The sequence below is a fragment of the Pinus tabuliformis genome, chromosome 2_2 (genome assembly GCF_031772625.1).
Source record: "Pinus tabuliformis cultivar Carrire ecotype Pingquan chromosome 2_2, CPIR1, whole genome shotgun sequence".
NCBI classification, from domain to species: domain Eukaryota; kingdom Viridiplantae; phylum Streptophyta; class Pinopsida; order Pinales; family Pinaceae; genus Pinus; species Pinus tabuliformis.
Genome location: NC_142300.1, coordinates 613,290,810 through 613,313,589, shown reverse-complemented (window position 1 = coordinate 613,313,589; position 22,780 = coordinate 613,290,810). Strand labels below are relative to the sequence as shown.

At 38.2% G+C, this 22,780-nt stretch overlaps 1 protein-coding gene across 1 annotated transcript in view; it reads left to right on the top strand.

Moving 5' to 3' along the window:
* The first annotated feature begins 13,260 nt into the window (after positions 1-13,260).
* LOC149194153 (putative LRR receptor-like serine/threonine-protein kinase At1g06840) overlaps positions 13,261-22,780 on the top strand; it is a 31,053-nt gene continuing 21,533 nt past the window's right edge. The window contains exon 1 of the mRNA XM_089407566.1: positions 13,261-13,333. Within this exon, the coding sequence (XP_089263692.1) occupies positions 13,261-13,333 (73 nt within the window). The remainder of the gene's footprint in view (positions 13,334-22,780) is intronic.

Sequence of the window (22,780 nt, the reverse complement as noted above, 5' to 3'; positions counted from 1 at the left end):
CTATTACGCTTCCACAGTCCACTTGCTATCTTGACTGAAAACAGTGCTTCAGCTTCAATCCAAAGTCATTTAAATGAGGAGCAGCCGCTGCTGCCTTGTTTTATCCACGCCTAAAAATATCGTAACACAATCTTCATCCAAGCAGAACGAAAAGAATACAGAAAGTCTGAAGGCACTTCCAAGCTCTGCTCTCTCAGCTTGATGGTGTAAAAACTGAAGGGGATTGAGATACAAGCTTGGGGACCAAACAGATAAATTTATAGCCAAGCTTCTGATGGCTATGTGTCAGGTGTTCCACAGATCAAGGTAGAGAACTCCAGATGGAGTAATGGACCACTTCAGAAGCTCCCAACAATAAATTTATTAACTGCAGTTGATTTCCTTAATTTAAGGAAATTACTGCAGTTGGTTTCCTAAAATTAAGGAAAGACTGCAGTTTACTTCCATAATTGTAGGCAGCAGTTGTTAAAAAAATTAATGGAGCTTAACATGTAATTCCCATTCAAAACTTTACCTTCGCTCAGTCATCCATTTACTTCCACACAATCCCAGTCAAATTTGTTAGATCATTGCCTGGTTGTAAACATAGAACAAGAACATGGTCAACGTCTTTCATAACTTACTTCACCAAATCATCTTAATTCGGTCACGAGAAGACCAGTTCTTTGCAGAATTGGAAGCCTTAACTGTTTTGTATCTACAACCACCATAGAGAAGTAACAGAAAATGCTGCTGTAGATTTCATTTCTGTTCGAGGCAGAGCAGGTGTCACAATGAATAACAGGTCATTATCCCTGGCTGTTCTTGTTTGCATCATCCTCTGTTTTTATTGCTCTTTATCTGCTGCAGCAAAAAGTACAGATCCTCTTGAACGTAATTTATTCACATTTAACTCTGTCATAAATACTGCAATTCTCATATCTTTAAGGTATCAGTTTCTGAAGCAGTGGGCCTTCAGTTTGCACAAGATACTTTTTGTGTAAATTCAAATAAAAAAGGTATATGTCAAGATTTATTTTCTTGGCTGCAGTATATGTCCTTAAACAAGTTAAGGCCCATCTTGAAGATCCATATGGAAACCTGAACAACTGGGAGACGGGTGATCCATGTATGGTATCTTCGACAGCAGTGTTATGTTCCATGGCAACTGTTGCAGATGACTACTTTCATTTAGAACGCCTGTATGTTCATTACATGCTTCCTCACATCTGATGCATTTAGATGGTTTAGGTTTCTTGAATTTCTCGTTTTTTATTTTTATGTATGAATTCAACTAGAAATATGATAAGGATTTGATTATAGGTGGATTGAATATGTTTGCATAAGTTCCCGAGTCTTCTTATGGTAAACTCCGGAAACCCAAAGCCATGTCATGCACCTTGTGTTGAATTTCGGCAAGCCATTCGGAAGTTTGGTATAAATGTACAGGAAATCTGGAACTTATAATAAGTCACTAGGAAGTTGTACTATTTCACGCTATACATGGTTGGAGACTTAAGTTTTCGTGAGTCCAGAAGTGAGAAAAATTCAAATTAAGGCCCTTATCCTGGCCGGTGCAGATGTCCTATTCAGGTCCCTTATACACAGATTGTTGATGTTAAATGTGTGGTATTGATCATTATATCCAATATCAACAGTCAATGCGACATTGCCATGGCATACTAATATGTTAGCCAGAAGGGCTGATATCTTAAATAGTTTAGGCCTAAATCTGCCCAAAGATTACATATAACTTGGTTTTCTATGGGGAAGGCATTAAACAAGTGAAACAATGATCCGTACCAATGAATATTCCGTGGTGAGTTGGCATGGGGTAAGACAAACATTTCCTCTCTGAATTGTTTCAACTTTCATAACACCAATGGCTACATCACTCATATGAGTTTCCACAGGTTACCTTCAAGTGTGAAAATTAGTGTGCGAGCATTCACTGTTACTCATTCTTAGGTCATCCTTCTATCATTTTTGATGTATTAATTTTTTTTGTTTGTTTGTTTGTTTTGTATGCTTATTTTGGGTTGCTTTTATGTATCCTTCCATGTGACATCGTCACCTTCAACTTTCTTTAGATGTCCTGAAACTTTTCAAACCACCTTCAAGCTTTTCCTGAGATAAATGTGGGATAGTCATTCTTATTAAATTCTCCAATAATTTTTGATGAATTAATCCTTTTTATGCTTATTCTGGTTTGCTTTTATGTATCCTTCCATGTGATATCGTCACCTTCAAATTCCTTCAACTGTCCTGAAACTTTTCAAACTGCCTTCAAGCTTTTCTTGAGCATATATGTGGGATACCTTTTGTTACCACTCATATTGTATGCGAATTGTTCGATGTTGAAGACCCTGCAACGCCCTTTTGGGTGTTTCTCTCGACGTCTTGGCACTTGCCAAATCCTAAATTATTTGCTAGTGTTGGCTTGCAGCCCGTATGTACTAGCACAGGGTTTATAGTGTCTGTTGATTACCACTATCAATTCTACACATAAATTTAAATTTGTTAAAAAAAATAATTCTGAAGTGAATAAAGTGCTGAAATTGCACAAAATTCACAAAACTCGCAAAACAGGAAGTTAAAGTTAAATTTCTAGCATGCTATAGACTTAAATTGTTGTAGTTTAAGGTCTCCTAGATTAATATCTATCGTTGGAAATTAAATTTATGAACTAAATGTGCTGCAATAATTATAGAATACTCAAAATAAAAATTTAAATGCAATTTCCAGAATGTGAAAGAAAGAAAAAAATTGCTAGAAGAAAGAAATTTATTGCTTTTTGTTGTGAATAGATGAGGGAGATAGACTAGTGCCTAGTCTATCTTTGGGCTAGTGGAGCCATTTACGATTCTTGAGGAGGGCTTAACATCGTCTATTTTCAAGGATATTTACTGTTCATGACGGGGGCTTATCATTAGATTAGAATTATTTATTCTATAGGTGGGTCCCCCATTAAATAAACAAATCAAACCTGTTCCATTAAAAATATATATCACTTCTATCCTGAAGCAGGCAATGTGAGTACTGTGAGCTAATCTCCCTGAGCCAAACACCAGGGTTAATTAAAGAAAGACTGCCCCGGCCATTCACCCCTAGCCAAATCAACATAGCCCCATGGGTGAAGGCATCATTTCACCTTAGTCAAATCAACATGACCTCATGGGAGAATGTTTGCCCAATGCTACAATTTGCAGAAACATCAACACTCTATCTCAGTGACGGAAACATTTTGCATCATGCCAAGCTTGTCTTTGAAGTATACAAACTTCCCCCTAGATAGAGGCTTTGTGAGAATGTCCGCAATCTGCTCATTAGTGGATATTTATTGGAGCTTCATTGCTCCCTTCTGCGCCACATCTTAGATGAAATGATATTTAATCTCAATGTGCTTCGACTTGTCATGAAATACTTGATTCTCCGAAAGCTTGACATAGCTTTGATTATCACAATATATCAAGGTCTTCTCTAGCTCCTGATTAAACAATCCTACAATAAGCTTTTGAAGCCACATTGCTTCATGATTTGCGACATTGGCTGTGATATATGCCGCTTCTGCTGTACTGAGTGCAACAAAATTCTGCTTCCTACTAAACCAGGATATCATAGTTGATCCCAAGCTGAAGCAACACCCCAAGGTTCTACTTCTGTCCACAACACTCCTAGCTTGATTAGAATCAGTGTATCCTTGCAACTTCACCACCTGAGACATATCTTAGACCATATTCGACAGTACCGCATAGGTACCTCAACACATGCTTCACTACAACCTAATGTACATGCCTCGACTCAACGTTAAATTGGCTCAGGGTGCTCATTGTGAAGCAAATATTTGGCCTGGTGTTAACTAGGTACATCAAGAATACAATAAACTTCCTGTACATAGTGAGATCCACCAAATCTAATTCTGGAGCGAAATCATATTGCTTCAATGATGATTTCATTCCCCTTCTTTGATCACTTGGATGACTAGGCATTTGAATTAATGATGATACATGACTTGTTTTTACTCTCTCCCCCATGGGTCTAGCACATTGTACATTATTCCATGATTGGTTGATCCCTTGCTTTATAGAGCTAGCCCTTGGCACACTTATGGATGATTGTCACATCTTGGACCTTGAGCTCGAGTGGCTTGTTGTAAGCTTTTCTGTGCCTTATTGTTGAGTGCTCCAACCTATGATGTCGCTTTGCAGAGCTTCTCATTACTTTATTGTTCAAACATGCCACCTTTTGTTAGAAACTTGACTATACTGAGAGGGGGTGAATCAGTATCATGCATTCATGGACATTAGATTATGTTTTTAATTTTCCTTTTAATATTTATTTGAACTATTAAATGGCCAACAAAACATCATATGAATAGAAGATTTAACATGTAAATATCATTTGAATCACAACATAAGTGACACACATAAAAGCAACACATGTGGACACTAGATATAAGTGCAAACCCATAAAGGGAAAACCATGACTTTGTTGTTGTTGTGATGCAAAGGAAAACGCCTATTTCCTCTATTACATGAGCTTTTGGAGGCTCCAACCTCCTTGCTATTTTGCAAGCTACAACTTGTTGGGAAGCTCCTACTCCCTCTTTTACATTAATTTTCTATAGGTTTCTACCTACAGGAGGCTCCTACCTCAATTTATTTCTATAAACTACTACTTTCTAGGAAGCTCCTACTCCCTATTCAACAAGCTCCAACTTGATCTTTTTCAGGCAATTATCTGAAAGGAGACTAGAATCCCCTGATACATAAAAGATACAATATGTTGGTTTATTTGGTTTTTAATTCTGCATACCTCCATCTTTGTTATGAATAAAATACATAGGAAATAATGTAAATGATAATAATTATAAATAATGATTAGTTAATTAGTAATTAGGTTGAAGAGACATGTCTAAATGAGACATGATTCTCCATGAAGAGACACTTGCCTAGTATATAAGCAGGCCTCTCATTCTCATTTGTAACATCATTCTTATTCATACATTTAATATATAATCTTGTATCTCAATGGAGATTTACATATTCCAAATCTTCTGTAGTATTTAAACTGAAGAACAAACTTTGTTTGCTTCATTTGGTATTAGCGTTGTTCAATCCTCTGGCCGCTTCACGGCTGCATAGAGAACTAGTCTGAACCAACCTTGGCCATCAATTTTCATCAACCTTGTTGTCATCACAGTTCAAGTGTTTCGCTACAAATTTGGAGTTTCTCCATTTTTGATATCACGTCTTTGGCCATTTACAGAAAAAAAAGTAATAATAAAATTACCTACTCGTCGATCTACGACCACAGCTGCTGAGCCATCCGACAGCGTCGCCCCCATACAACAGCAGTCGCTGCCGCCTCGGTCTTTCGATTGCCACACTGGTTCTTTTGTTGTCACATGCTATAGTCGACCTCATCCTCACCACCGCTATCTGCTCTTAACACTGCATCACTTGCTGGACTTTCACGCCACAGTCAGAGCCTTACCATATTAAATACGGTTTTGAAAACTTGTTACAAACCCCAACAAGATATTTGAATGGCTGGATAATAGTTGAGGTGATGGCCTCCAAAATAATCGCTGCAATATTGACTTTGACCTCCCAAAACTATAATTGGAACCAATCTACGCACCTGTGAATTCTAAATGAATTCACCATGGGATGAGATGGGTTTTCATCAATGAAACCAAATTTGTCCCCTAAGGCCCATGAATCACGAATCCATTGAATCAGACATGATTCAACCTGATTTGTGTCCGAAAATTGAGACACTTCGTGTCTGATTGGGACACGATCGAATCCATATCGTGTCCCGATTTTTGGACACGAATCTGAAAAAAAGCAACCTGCACGGTGTTAAAAGGCGAGTTTGCTGCCTTGTCTTTTCACTTTCACTTGTCTATTTTTTTGTGGGTTTGCTATGGGTGTTTTGGAGCAAAGAGCAAAGAGTGTGGGAGCGTTTTCAAGGAGATTCAAACAACAAGTAAGTGCATTTGCTCTCTATTTTTTTGCATTTTTATTATAGCAGTTTGCATATGCATTTCTTTTACAAATTTGTGCATTTTTGTTTTATTTTTTAACAACATTCATGGCTCAATCAAGGGAAACAGGGAAGGAGCAAAGGAAGGGGAAGAAATTCTCCATTGGAGATGCCCCTCTTCTCCCAATTTCATCAGAGTCTGTTGCAAGTATTCCCTCTATTGCAAGTAATGTTGACGGAAGACTTTCCTCTCAATGTAACATTGAGAAATATCCCAAGAGAGCAAGGGCCACCCAACAAGGTGAAGGGAGGAGGCAATGTGAGTTGAAAATGCAACAATTGCCACAATACTTTCATGAACACATATTTTCGTGTGAAAGGTCATTTGTTGTTTTACTAGGTTGTGGAATTGGAGCTTGTACAAAGGTATTTTTATCAAAGAGGAAAGAAATGGAAAGAGAGTCCAATGTTGGTATGGCAAATGTGGCTGTAAAATAAAAAAAAACCAAGAATGATGACCCCCTTCCGTTCTTGAGGAAAAACAACAACACATTCACATTTGAGAGTTCTAGTGGGGGACAAGTAGCAAAAAGGCAATTTCACTTGGTCCAATGGACAAGATTTTTCAGAAAGAGAAACGGGAAGAGCTTGATCTCACCATTGCCTTTTTTCTCTATCAAAACTTCATATCCTTTAATGTTGCATGCTCACTTCTATTTATTGAGATGTGTCGAGCTCTAACTCAAAGGGCTCTATCAGGGTATGTGCTTCCTGGATCTGAGAAGCTTAGAACCACATTATTGATGAAGGCAAAAAAAGAGGTGGAAAAATGCTTCAGCCTATTAAAGCATCATGGCCAACATCTGGGGTTAGCATTGTTACTGATGGATGGACAGATCTAGCACGATACCCACTCATCAACTTCATGGTGTCTTCCTTGAATGGTCCAGTTTTCTTGAAAGCAGTGGATGCACTTGGAAAATACAAGGATGCACAATATATGGGCGAGTTGTTTATTAAAGTTATTGAAGATGTAGGTGTTGATTCTTGTGTGCAAATCATTACAAATAATGCACCTGTTTGCAAGGTTGTTGGCATGATTGTGGAAGCTAATATCCACAAGTGTTTTGGACACCTTGCATTGTCCATTCATTGAACTTAGCACCGAAATCCATTTCTTCTGATGTGCTTTGGATTAGTAACATTATTGAGGATGCACAACATATCCATAACTTTGTACAAAATCATGCAAATGCTCTCACTATCTACAAGGAGTACAACAATGTATCATTATTGAAGATTGCGGATACACGGTTTTCCTCTTCATTCATCATGTTGAAGAGGTTGAGGGAGGTCAAGACTGCTCTTGGGGCCATGGTTATTTCAGAGTTTTGGTCTTTTTGGAGAAAGACAGATCAGGTAGCCTCTAAAACAGTGAAGAACACAATGTTAGATGATGCTTGGTGGGAGAGGGTAGACCTACTTATTCAGATCATGGACCCTATCATTTCTTTGCTTTGATTTGCAGATACAGACTAACCCATCCTAGGAGAGGTTTATGAGGGATGGGATTCCATGATTGAGTCTGTGAGGAACATTATTCTATAGAGTGAGTGTCCTGAGTAAGAGACATCACTAGAGGCCTTCTTCACCACTATACAGGTCATTCTTGTTAGCAGATGGGACAAGAATTGCACACCTTTACATTGTTTGGCTCACTCGTTGAACCCAAAATACTACAACCATGAGTGGCTAAATGGTGGACCTTCTCGCAGATTCCCTCCTCACATGGATGGTGAAATCTCACAGGGGAGGAAAGATGCATTCATGCGGGTTTTTCAAGATAGAGCATCCCTTGATGAGGTGGAGAATGCCTTTGTAGAGTTTTCCACTGGCACTGGTAAATTTGTTGGGTATGATTTGATTAGAGACAGGGGGGCTAAGAAGCCCTATTCTTGGTGGGCAAATCATGGGGCAACAAGCCCTCCTCTACAACAGTTAGCCATAAGGCTCCTCTTTCAGGTGATTTCATCCTCTTGTTGCGAGAGGAATTGGAGCACATACAGAATTTGTATAGTGTCAAGAAGCACAGGCTTGAGTAGTCCAAGGCAGAGATAATGGTGTATGTGCACACCAACTTTCGTCTTATTTATAGGCAGCAGGATGAGTGGTTGAAGGTAAAGACAAAGATGTGGGATGTCTTCCCTGATGATATGGGTCTGGACAATAGTGTTGAGTTGGCATTGGCCAACTTGGATCTCAATGATCCAGTGCTAGAGCCTGTCAGATTTGATGATGGTGAATACTGTAAAGGGGTCATCCTCCACACAACAGATGCATAGATGACTACCTACCATGATGAGACTGCTGACTTGTATGACATGAGCTGTTGAGGCTTGTATACTTGTAGATTGTAGTTGTTTTATATTTTCTATTTCTATTTTCCATTGGCATTGCACTATCTATGTAACACATTTTGATTTTGATGACTTAATGAGAAAACTACAATATCTTTATCTTACTATCTTGTCTTTCTCCTATTGGATCATTGATGAATTGAATATGTATTATGATTTATTAGTTATGTCACAATTGTATTTGTATGCATAATGTTAATTTGTAAATCTTACATCTAGATGCATATCTATGTTTGAAATAAATGAATTTGTATCATTAACGAGAATTTGTGTAAGAAATATCTAATTTTTAATATATATATATATATATATATATATATATATATATATATATATATAATAAAATGATATATAACGTATCTGAACGTGCCCTGTTCTGCGGGGTCAACATGTGCGTATCTGATACTCGAATCCACGTATCCGTCGAATCCTGAATCCCCGTGTCAGGTGACTTAGGTTTTCATCCAATCTCACAAGATACCCAAGGGTTTTCGTCCAGGACACAATAACTTGTGAGAACAATTTCCCCAATCTTCACAAACAACAAATGATTAACTCATGATGACCCAAAAGGCTTGCTTCCCCTCCTTTTTAAAGATTTGATGGATCTCTCTTCAACCTTCTAGAAGCACTTTTATTTTCAACCTAGCAGCTTCTCCCTTTTACTTTATTTAAGTGACGCTTTTTAATTTATTTTATTTAAGTCACTTTATTCCTGGAAAATGATTGATTTGCCTTTATGATTTCTTTGGTCACTGAAAATCACTTTCTATCCTCCCATCGTGTAGATATCTTCATTGTGGTTTGAACAAGCTATTGCGCTAAGGTGTTTCTCCAAATAATCTGCTCCAAATAACACCTTTAGCATATTTAATTAAAATATGCTTGATAATAACCCCATTTTATGGGAATCGTCGGAATGTAGTGGAAGTTGGAACCAAGAACAAATTGTGTAGAACTAACCCTAATGATGAAATATAGCAAGTGAACCTCGTCGGACCCCGTAAAACTCCTCCAAAACCCTCTAGACCCACTGATGACTTAATCTCGCTCTTGTGACCTGGTTGTCATAAACCCTGAAAATCCACCCTAACCGCATCATAAGGGAAACCAAAAATGGGGATATTACAAATCCTCCAGCCTCGAGATTGCTTGCCCTCAAGCATTCCACGTTTGTGAGTTGTAAAGGCATCTGTACACCAATACCAAGATCCTATATAAACCATTGTGCCACATCATGTGTCCGTGCCACCCAATTATGAATGGATCCCTTAACACTTGGATCCCAAACAAACCTCTGAGTCATCTTGCCACCAATAGATTGAACTGGATCCCAATGCCACCATGGCCATCAATCATCGTGCATGTCCCATGGTCCCAACTATACTCTGTCCCTGGCTATGGATGTTGCTCCATAAATCATCCACTAAGTAGGATACCAACTCATCACTTCTCTCCAATCCATCCCCTAGGATAGACCTTGTGCATAAGTACCTACACAAGAAACAATCCCACCATGCTTCCGCTGCACCATTCTGATTCTAATTGGTATGCTCCTAAAATGTCAATCACTCTGTCTTGGCCAACCTGTAAAACCCATCTGGAAGGCTCTGCTTGGTCAACCCATAAGATCCATATGGAAAACTCTGCCCCTCTCTCTCCAATGTACAGAGGGGGGTTGATAGTGTTGCAAGCCCTGTCTATGTACTCCTAAAGAGGGTTGTGCTGGAACTCCAAAATATGCTTCCCTCGCTGCCCAATTAGGGACGTTAGCTATTCCCCAACACTAGATAGCATGGACACTAACTTGGAACACACAACTCCAAACTCCTCAAGTTTATTGACCCGTTGAAAGATAGTGCTTCAGAGAGTCTAGGTCTTCTTCTTCATTGCCATGTTGAAAAATGCAGCAAGTAAAGTCTCAATTTGACTTCGCCTTGGTCAAATTGAGAAAATTTGAATTTCCACATTAGCGGACAACTTGGAAGCAGTTAACTGAGGTGACATGGCTCTTCTCACTCAGTTAGCTTGGTAAATTCAAGTTAGAGGGCTTGGAGTTTAGTTAAGCATGTGTCCTTGCTAATTTCTAACAATGAAGGTCAATTATTTCAAGTTGTTTTCAGTTAATCTAGTTCTAACTATTGATAGAACTAGTCGAAGGTTAGTTGTGCAGTGAGACAACACTCTAATTTAGTGATCATTCAGTTAATTGGTCAATCAACCCAAAATAGCTAGTGCATGCAGAGAATTTGAGCTCCCTAGCTGTGGTGGAGATTTCAAGGCAGTGTAACATCAGTTGTAGACTAGTCTTGAGTGTACAGGTGTTAGAGGATCAACCTTGGAAATTGTGCAATCAATTGGAGGAAAATTCCTAAGTAATAGGGGCCTAATTCCTCAAGATTTGCGCAAGGGAATAGGGGCTTAAGCAGAGGAAAAATTTGACTAAGTCTAGGTCATAGCTTTTCATTGAGCAGAGAGAGGTTATTCACTTGCAGGTTGAGCTCAGAGCGAGCTAACAATTGTAATACATTCTCTATTCATCTGATTATTACAAGTTGGCTCAAGGGGTTTTTCGTAGTTGTTCTCTCCTAGAAAAATATTGTGCATGTGTGTTATTTCTTATTGCATGTTTGAGATTGTTGTTTTAAATTGTGAATTAATTTCCACAGAGCAGTAGAGTAGAATTGTGTCTCTTGATTTAGATTAATATTTCTTGAGCAGTTGCAATTCTACACCATATTTCTACATGCCATAAGATCTATTGTGAAATGCTCAATCTTCTCTCGATGACTATCATATGAAAGTCCTGTAGTCTTGTTGGATGCCTCTGCATCTATGAGCCTTCAACAAACTCTCCAAAGATGACTCATAATGCACACTATGTATATCATACTTCTCATGCTCATGCACCTCTGAGTGCTCTTCTTCTTGGCCTTCTTCACACATGGGAACAATCTGCTGGTCACTAGGAGTTTCATTTATCTCCTCCTTATGCTGATCATTGTTAGCCATCAAACATGGATGCATAGGTGAATTGCTGTCAACATCTTCACACGATTGTTCATATCGTTCAAGGGTGTTCTCATGAAAATCAATGGTCTTAATTGTAGTAGAAGAATTATCAGAAGGAATCTCCTCTTGCTCTACCCCTATCATCTCTACCATTTTACCCAAGCATGAGTGATTAGGCTCCCAAAGTCCCTTGTAGTTGAAGCAAAGATTTTTCCTCAATTCATTTTTACTGCTTATTTGAACCTTTGCACAAGAAGCATCCTTGTCTTTACCAATGCTACTCAAGTGGTATGATGAACAAATTTGCTCCTTCCTTGTAACTTGCATTGTCAACAATTCTTACTTGGTCAATTGCCCTTTGAATAGTCTCATGTTCTGCACGACCAAATTTTTTGCTAGTTCATAAGCAACAAGTGAGACAATTTGTTCCCCTCTCCAAATGGCCAACAACTTGGAATCATTTAAATTATTCACTGGAAAAATGGATTACACTTGAGATAGACGAAATTTACTGAGGCAGCTGAGACCACCTGTATCCAGCAGGTCGAAGTGTCTGAGGCACTTGAGAATCAACTGTGAAAAAATCCTCTACGGCCTAGTCTAAGGCACTTGAGAATCAACTGCGAAAAAATCCTCTGCGGCCTAGTCTGAGGCACCCGAGAATCAATTGTGAAAAAATCCTCTGCGGCCTAGTCTGAGGCAAATTCCTTATACTTGTGGCCAGTTCTGAGGCCCTAGCTTGGACCTGTGGCCTATTATGAGGCAACTTCTTCCTATCTGTGACAGTCCTGAGGCCAAGCTCGGCCCCTGCGTCATGACTTGAGGCTGATGCACTTCGATCTGTGGGTAGTACTAATCCAACGCATCTATTATTATTACTGAAACAAAATAGGCAGCGAGAGGATGCACATCAAGTGTTTGACGAAATCTGCCCACCAAATTTGATAGTGACTCTAATACCAAGATGGCGGTAGACAGGTTTTCTCTAAATCCTTTGATGAATTTTACAGTTGAGGAACATACAAAAACAAAAGAATGGGTTTCAAATCCAAAGATTGGATCTTGCAACAAGACGAGTTGTGTGAAGATGACATGTTTAGCCTTGCTGAATTATCAGCTATTGAAAACCGGCGAGAGCAAGTGGTAGTCAACCCGGAGTCAGTTTTCTCATTTTGGACAGCCCAGGTAAAACAAATGCTGCAGAAAATGGAATTTCTTGAAACTGAAAACAAGCAGCTCTGTTCAGAAATACATACCCTCTCTGCCAGAGTTTCAGAGGTGGAGAGGGATAATTTATCCCTTAAGAATATGTTAGATGAAACTAAAGAGCAGGAAATTCTCCATCCTCCAAATGGTGCATTGCATGCAAAAATTCTTGACCTTAAAAGCAAGCAAGAAGAGATCCGATCCCAACAAGCCACCTTCAAACAAGAAACAGAGACACACATCAATTCTTGGGTACAAGTGGTTCGAGGGAAGGATAAAACTCCTACCCCTCTTGCAACAGTTGAGGAGGTGATGCAAGCAAAACTTGTGGAAGAACGCAACAAACGGGCAAGAGAATTGAATCTCAAGGTGAGAGGTCTCCCCTTACCCCACCCCTCTCCGGATCCTATGGAAGTGGGGGCTAGGTTCCTTCAGGACACCCTTAGCCTCCTTGATATAGCTTTGGACAGAGCTTGGCTGGGCTATGACTCCACTCTCTTCCTCAGGTTTCAGACTGCATTTGATCGACTTCGCGCCCTCAGGGCTAAGCGGAAGTTGTTTTCTCTTCCCAACAAGATTTTCTTGGACGAGGACCTCACTCGAGCACAGGTTGTGGAACTTAAACAATCCAGAGAACAAGACGACGGGTAGGGAAATGAGTAGTTATCAGGAATCTCGGGCAGTCATTCAGGACTCCTTCCCACCTGGGTTGGAACCCCGAACTGGAGGTTCCAAATGATGGGCCCGCTTGGGGAGGAAACAGGGTACAGGCATTTCTATCCGTTGTTGGAATGGCAATGGATTTTTCTGGTCATTGTCGGGACTCTTGTATGATGCTCTCGAATCAATAGACATCCTCTTCATGACTGAGACTCATGCGAGCCCTATTCGACCCCTCCTAGATATTGCAGGTTACCATTGGATCTCATTTTGCAGGCAGGGGACGAGGAGCTGAGGAGGGGTCAGAGGATCAGGTGGAGTTGCTTGTTTGGCTAGTGACTCACTCTGGAACAGGCTATCTTTGGTAGCCAATGATGAGTTTGCCAGGTTTATGTGGATTCAGATAAGTGTCGGAGTCTCTCCTCCGAGGGACATCTACATTGCAGTTTGTTACTTCCCCCAACCTCTTCACCATTTGTTGTCCATAGTGGCTCAAATGGGGACCCCTTTATAGAATTGTACGCCGACATCACCCGGTAGTGTGTTGTTGGGGAAGTCATCCTCCTAGGTGGCTTCAATGCTCGCACTAGAGATCTCTAGATCCCTCTCCACGACCGATCAAAAGACGTGTTTTCTACCCAGGGGATAGATCCAGATTCAGTAGGGCTTCACTGGATGTCAGATGATGCTTTAGGGCCCATTACAATTTATGGTAAGCATCTATTGCAGTTGGGGGAATCCCAGGAGTTGTTGATTCTAAATGGTCTCCCTTGTTTCCCAGACTCTCGCTTTTTCACATGTCGGCCATATGGCGGGGGTGCAAGTGTAGTTGATTATGTACTCGCTAGCCATATCTTGCTCCTTTTTATTCGACATTTCTTAGTCTCCCCCATCCCCCTTGCTGATCATGCACTTCTTTCCTTCTCTCTCTAGTTTGACCCTCCCCTTCCACCCCATCCCTCCCCTCGGGGCCCACCCCAAACTACCTTCCAATTTGACGAAAGAGACCCTGACATCTTCTCCTCTACCCTATGCAAGATGTTCCCATCGAAGACCAAGTTCTACTTGCTTGATTTTGCTTCCACTAAATACCCGTCTTTTAGCTGCCATTTGGGAAGCAACACTCAAATCCCCCGCCCCCCTCCCACTCCACTCGTGCCACTTCCATCGCCCCTAAAGTTGGATCTGGCCCCATGAACAAATGGTATGATGATGAATGCAAGAATCTACATTGAGAACTTCGATATGCTCTCACCCACTCTCAACCCTTCTACTCCGACCTCAATGCTTCTTATCGTCATCTCCTTCGTCATAAGAAACGACTCTTTGTCTCTCGTAGAAGACGAGAAGTTTCTGCTCTCCTTGCCCACTCCCCTAAACAATTTTGGCGTACCATCCTTCCCCAACACTCTCCTCTTCCACTTGACCTCGATCCTACATCCATGTTCTCTCACACTCCCAACCTTTATGATATTCCCGGGCAGACCCAAATACATGTTACCTTGTAACAACCTATCTATAATATAGAGAACACAAGAATAATAGCATGCATAAGATGCATGCATATGATAGCTACATATGCATGTGTCGCATGCACTGCACTAGTATTTATACACTAAAGTAACTATAAGTATTAAATATCATGACACTTCTTCAAATAGAAGTTATATTCACCCATCAACACCCATATTGCTTAGTGCATCATGATTAATGGGCAAATACTAAATTTAAAATGTATAACATAAAAATAATTATAAAAGATAGATGTTAAAAATTAAGCTAATCTTAAAAGATGGTTATATAATTATATATCTTAGAATATTAATAAATTATACTAATAAATTAATAAAATGATTAAAAAAATAAATAAATTAAAGATAAGGTACCTAGTATAAACCTAGGACCTTTATATTAAAAACAAACAAAAAATATTATTAAACCAAAATTCATAATACAGTCAATATACCTTTTAAAAAGAAATATATACTATGTGACAAGAGAAGGGTGTCATGTTGTGGAGAAGCGGTGGGTTGCCGGTGGAAGGGCGGCCACCGCTAAGAAACAGCTTATAAAGCACGAGAGAACAGTTTTAGGAGGGGGCATCGGGAAGAAGAAGAAAGAACGAAGGAAAGAGATACTGAAGAGGGGCGGGAATTTATAAACCTGAGTTACCAATAGAGGGAGGGCTGGTTGTTTTGAGGTTTCTGGGCACGGGGGAACAGTCTGCTTCAACTGAGAAGCTTACTGGACTGAGTAGCGAGGTTTTGCTCAGTTTGGCTAGGTGGTTTTGGTCTTTTGGTAACCGAAGCAGGAGTAGCTTGAGGCATCATCAACCGCAGGAATACAGGTAGGTACTCTCATCAATTTTGTTGGTTAAATTTGTAAAATTTCAGGAAATTTTATCACAGGCTCATGATGATTTTTTTTTGGAACCCTTTACTGTTTTTACAATGGCTATGCAGTCTTTACATTTGGTATCAGAGCATGTTAAAACCCTTTGAGCTTACAGGCCTTACACCCACCTGCGTTTTCTGCCCACTTAGATTTGCCTTTTTAGATTTTCAAGCATACCGAAATTTTGTTGGCATAGCTCCACAACTGTAGAAATAGTTTGCCCTTGTCTTCATTTTCTAAATAAAAGTATGAATTGTAGCTATGGACGCAAATGTTTGTCTCAGCGTTAGCATCAAACTGTTTTAATAGAGGGAACTGGAAACCCTTCTTGTACCATATTCATCACCGCAAATCTATGCTCCGATTTGGATCATGCACTCTTTTCGTCGAATATTTATATTTACTAGAAATTCTCATAACAAATTCAGAACAAGAGATGACAGTCGCGCAACACAATGTCATTTTTTGATTTAGGCAAATCTTCGTACCAAATTAAAGTTATCAATGGCATCTGAATAGAGTCAAAACATAATTGGGGATGATAACCAACACCCTAGATCTGTAAATCTCAATAGTCATTCAGTTACAGAGATAAGTAATGAAGTCGGTAAAAATTATCTTGGTGAAGAGATGAAATATAATAATTATGTTTTAAAATTCATTCGATTCATTCCACAAAATCAAACCCTAATGTAAGAAGGCAATGTATTGCTGTTAGAAATCATACTTGGAAAATGCGATGACAAATTTGTGAGAAACTGAAATAATGATTTGGCAATCTTTGTTTGAGCTTGGAGGATATCCTATGGTCACAATATCTATGCGATCAAACCATATATCATATCTCGTAAACATTAACATATACCGCAATGTAATATCATATGAAATATATGGTAATTACGACCGAGATGTTGGGCGAGGGTTTCGACCCGCCGACCTCCCCACCATATATACGCGTTCGACCCATCTCTGTAAACACGAGGCTAGGCTTATATTCGACACCCACCCAGTTAATCAACCGCGTGCTAGGATATGGCGTGAGTTTTATAGCTTATCGATGCGTAAGGGTATGCATGCTTCGTGGGCTCTTAGGTTAAAGACTATAATACATAATATAAAGCCATCGTATAAATGAATCAATGAATGTTTTATAATGAAGAGATCAGGTCACTATTTTTAAATATAAATACCGTTTAAGGACAACTCCAAATTAACTTCAATGATGAACCTTTGGATCCATAAACATTTTTAGCATATTAATGTAACTTTAAGGATTAACTCTTTCCTACATAAATGGTAGTATAAATATTTGAGGCGGGCGCTGTATGGATTTTCATTTATTTAGTTTTAATTAAGTTAATGTTTTAATAGTATCATTCATTTAATTTTTAAAATTGATATTTTGACTTTAATTTAAATTATATATATATATATATATAATATTGAAAATATTATTTAATACAATGATTTTCGAGTTAAAATCAAATCAACAAGATTTTATTATTATTTTGTATCAAACTGTAGTTTTGAGAATGTGAAGTGTTTTGACTTTAAAATGATAGTGAGTACTTAACAAAATGGTTTTGATAATTTTAAGTCATATATTTTAAGGGCTTTATTTAGTTTTAAAATGACTGAAGTTTTTAATTATTTAGTTAATATTATTAATTGATATTATTAATTTTGATTTGATTTTATATATGTACTTAGAATTATTGTATCATTGCCGTCACATTAAATTGTTATATGTTATTTTCATATAACAATTAACTAGTAATGTAAAGTAATGATAATATGTATATCATTTACTATAAATATTACATTTAAGAGAAAATAGATTAAAATTAGTCCACTAATAATAAAATGATTATATTACATAGTTAGGCTATGTTACAATGTTAAAAGAGGATTTATAAAAACTCATGCATTAGAAAGGTATTATTACGCATTAAGATAGGATTCCCTGCATTAGGACAAGGAGGTCGCGAGACCACCCTCCTTGACCTCGATACTAGTAAGACCTGCCTAGCAGGTAAAAATAGCAAAAAAAAGCTATACCCGTTTATAAATGTGCAATTGCGAAAAAAAAATTGTATGTTAAATCCGAATGTATATCTCAAATTCTTATAAATTTTATTATGTATACAGGAAACATTACAATGGTAAGGACATATGAGCGACGACGACGTGATTAGGCAGCATCACCGTCATTAATGCCACCACCATCTCCATCGCCACCACCATCATCATCGTCTCCATCGAGACCATCATCAACACCAGTCGCTCCAGCGCTGGAGTTGACCGTGATAATGAACTCATTGGAAGCCTTATTGGAAACATTAAAAGGGTCAACCATGGCTAAGACCAAAGAAGAACTTCAACCCTTAGCAACCAATTCAGCGGAACCAAAGAATTTTGAGTATAAAAGATCAATGGAAGATATTTCTAGGGAGCTTCAGAAAATTAAACTCCCAGAATTTTCAAGAGGTCGAGCAGGAGAAGGTGCTGAGGCATGGTTAGAAGGAATGAACAAATGTTTTAAATTAAGAGAATACTCTTCTTCTGCAAAACCAAAAATTGTTGTATTTCAATTAAAGGAGAGTGCCTTGATTTGGTGGGGAAATCTGGAAAAACAACTACACCTCACAACGGATAATGTCCCTTGGGAATTGTTCAAGGAAAGATTTTGCGCGAAGTATTTACCTCCATATTTTCAAGAACAACAAGCCAGAGCCTTTCATACATTAGTTCAAGGTAATAAAACAGTGGAGGAATATGAGATAAGGTTTATGGAGCTTGTGAAATACATTCACTACTTAGATTCTGATGAACGTCAAGCTGAACGCTTCATATTTGGGTTAAATCCTCGCATCAGGGCCTTGGTGAGGATGTGGAAACCATCATCAGTAGCTGAGGCAGTAGAATGTGGCTGTTATGCAGAAGAACATCTAGGAATCAAAAAGGATGTAGGGCTAGCAGAACCTTTACAATCGGGGTTTTCAGGAAAGAATCCTCAAAATTTCTTCAAGGAAGGTAGCTCAAGACCACCTTATGGTAATAGATTTATCCCAAGAAATGTAGGAACAAGAGCTCCCATGGCAATTAATACTATAGCCGCTGAATCATCAAACACAAGTCCATGGAAATCTCGTGGAACTGCTAATAGAGGAAGAAATTCGAGAGGAAGCAACATGAGAGGACGAAGCTCTTTATCTAGAAATTCACGTTCCGATTCTAGAGGACCAACACAGGTTAATTGTTGGGGATGTGGAGGACCGCATTTTCAATGTGATTGTCTAGAAGCTTCATCAAGTATATTGCATAGGACTGGAAAGGAACCAATATCAAATAACCAAGGCAATCATAGAATTCATGCATTAGTCAACAACGATCAAGTAGCACATCAATCCACCATAGTGGAATCTTCAGGTATTATTAATGGTATAAAACTCAAAATCTTATTTGACACTGGTGCCACAGATAGTTTCATTTCGTCATATGCATTAAACAAATGTGGGTTGGTAGCTCGCAGACAAAATGATTTTAGACATGTAGAAATGGCCTTAGGAGAACTCCAATACATAGAATTAAGTGTGGATCAATGCAAAATTGACCTAGGGGTCTGTTCGAATAAATTGAAAGTTTATGTCACAACCTTAGGGATTTATGATCTTGTCATAGGTATGGATTGGTTAGAAGCTCATCAAGATTGAGTAGACTGTTATGGGAAAAGAATTCTAGGTATAAATGATGAAGGAGAAGCGATCCAAATTCAAGGAATCAAGAGAAAAGTATTTTTACGCTACATATCAGTAATGAAAATGAAGCGTTGCTTAAGAAAATGTTGTCAGGCATATGTAATTCAAGAAGTAAGTAAAGAAAAAGGACCATCCTTAGAAAAATATCCGGATGTATTTCGTCGAATTTTCGGATGTATTTCCAAAAGAACTACCAGGATTACTCCTTGAAAGAGAGCTAGATTTCACAATAGAATTGAAACTTGGTACTCAACCAATCTCTAAAACACCTTATAGAATGACAGCTCCAGAACTTTAAGAATTACAAATTCAATTTAAGGAACTATTGGATATAGGACATATTCGACCCAGTATATCACCTTGGGGTGCTCCTGTAATTTTTGTCAAGAAGAAAGATGGATCCTTAAGATTATGCATAGATTATCGAGACTTGAATCGAGCTACAGTAAAGAATCGATATTCTATGCCTCGAATTGAAGATCTTCTCGATCAAATGAAAGGAGATGCCGTCTTTTAAAAAATTGTTCTTTGATCAGGCTATTATCAGCTAAGGATTTCTGAAAGCGATATTTCTAAGACTGCATTCTGGACACGCTTTGGACATTATGAATTTACTGTGGTACCATTTGAGTTAACAAATGCACTAGCAGTATTCATGAATCTTATGAACAGTGTTTTCTGCAAATATCTTGATCAATTTGTACAATTCTTTTTAGATGATATACTCATCTATTCCAAGAATGAGAAAGAGCATGAAGATCATTTACGGATAGTGTTGTCCTGCCTCAGGAAACATCAGTTGTATGGAAAATTTCCCAAGTGTTTGTTCTTTCAGGAAAAGATTCATTACTTAGGCCATATCATATCAGGTGAAGGGATCTCAGTAGACCCTGAGAAGGTAAAAGCAATCATGGAAATGGCCAATACCGAAAAACACACATGAAGTACGAAGCTTTATGGGTTTAGCCGGTTACTACCAAAGATTTGTGGAAGGATTCTCCAAAATTGCAAAGCCGATTACAACCCTTCAACGTAAAGGTGTTAAGTATGAATGAACTGAGGAATGTAATAAAGCATTCTCTGAACTCAAAAGACTACTGACCAATGCACCAATCTTAAGAGTTCCTGATATGGACAAAGATTTTACAGTATGTACTGATGCATCCAAACATGGATTAGGTGCAGTATTAATGCAAGATAGAGGAGTAATAACATATGTCTCCAGAAAGTTAAAGCCTCATGAAGAACTCTATGCTACTCACGATTTAGAGTTAGCCACTGTAGTACTAACTTTAAAGATTTGGAGACATTATCTAATAGGGCAAAGTTTTACACTTAAAAGTGACCATCAAAGTTTTCAATATTTGTTCACCCAAAGAGACTTAAATGCTAGACAAAGACGATGGAGTGAATTCCTAAGTGAATATGACTTTGGAATATCATATATTGAAGGAAAAGAAAATGTAGTGGCAGATGCTTTAAGCAGAAGACCCCGGATATTCTCCCTCACACCTATCAAAGTAGACTTAAGGCAATGAATACTAGAACATCTCATAAAAGATAGCTGGTATGTAAAGGTAAGATCTAGTCTTGATAGTAAAAATCCGAAAGAATCTAAGTTTGAAGGATATGAACTAGAAGATGATGGAATCTTACGATTTCATGGAAGGATGTATATTCCTGATAATAGGGATCTTTGAGACACCATCCTTAAGGAAGCCCACAGAACAGTATATTGTGCACAACATGGAGGAAAGAAAATGTATTTGGATATCAAGAAATTCTTCTTCTGGTCAGGCATGAAACGTGATATCGTTCAATTTGTTGCAAGATGTTTGGAATGTCAACAAGTAAAAGCAGATCATTGTCATCTAGCGGGTCTCTTACAACCTCATGACATTCCTATGACCAAATGGGAGATCATTTCTATGGATATTATCACTGGACTACCTCTTACTTCTCAAAGACACAATGCCATTCTGGTAGTAGTGGATAAATCAACGAAAACTGCCCATTTCATTATTGTAAGAGATACTTACGAAGTTGCTGACATAGCTCGAGTATTCATAAATAAAATTATCAGATTTTATGGAGTACCTAAGAAGATTATATCAGATAGAGATTCACGATTTACTTCAAGATTTTGGACTTGCATGCAGTCAGCCTTAGGAACTCAATTAAATTTAAGTTCAGCTTATCATCCTGAAACTGATGGGAAAACAGAAAAGGTAAATCGAGTACTTGAAGATATGTTGAGGATGTATGTTATGGATCAGCAATCACACTGGGAAAAGTACTTATCCTTAGTCAAATTTGCGTACAATAACAGTTACCACAGTTCAATTGGAATGCCTCCATTTGAAGCATTATACGGTAGACCTTGCAAAACATTGTTAAGTTGGGACAGATTAGAAGATCGAGTGATAATAGGACCAGAATTAATCCAAGAAATGGAAGAGTAGGTAAAACAACTTAGACAGCGGTTAAAGGAAGCACAAGATAGACAAAAGAGTTATGTTGATGCTCACAGAACTAATAGGAAGTATGAGGTAGGGGATCAGGTTTTCATTCGCATCAAACCGAATAAAAGTACTATTCAATTCAGAAAAGGAACAAAGTTATCACCCCAATTTATTGGACCATTTAAAGTCATGGAAAGAGTTGGACTTGTCCCCTATCGTCTTGCACTGCCACCTCACTTGCATAAAGTTCATAATGTATTTCATGTATCTGTATTAAGGCGTTACATAGCTGACCGATCTTACAACCTTCAATGGAAGGAACTGCATGTATCAGATGAAGGAACCATATTGGTCGAACCATTATGTATACTGGAATGTAGGGTTCGACAGCTCAGGAATCATCTGGTAGACCAAGTTAAGGTCCAGTGGGACAAGTATAGTCCTGGATCAGCTACTTGGGAAGATACGGTGATCATATGTCAAAAATACCCCAACTTGTGTCAAATTTGAAGAATTTTAAACCATGTTTTGTATATATTTGCTTTACTTTAAATCAAAGACTCAGAACCATTTTTGAAATGATCATATATAAACGTGAATTTTTATGACATAATATCTGTTTAATTCCGCTAGTACATGGATACTAAGACGAAATATGCTATTGATGTTACTAAATTATAGTTATCAATGTAAAGTTTAAATATTTGAGTAATTTTTCTTCTGATGGGAATTAAGATATTATAATTTTGTTTCATTTATGCATATCAATATGATTGATGAGATAGAAATCAAAGAATGATTACATTTTAATATGAAAGTTAATGACATGAATAGAATAATGCAAAGTATGTTATACTGTAGTTCACATGTATGAATTATACATAATCTATTTGTTTTTGAA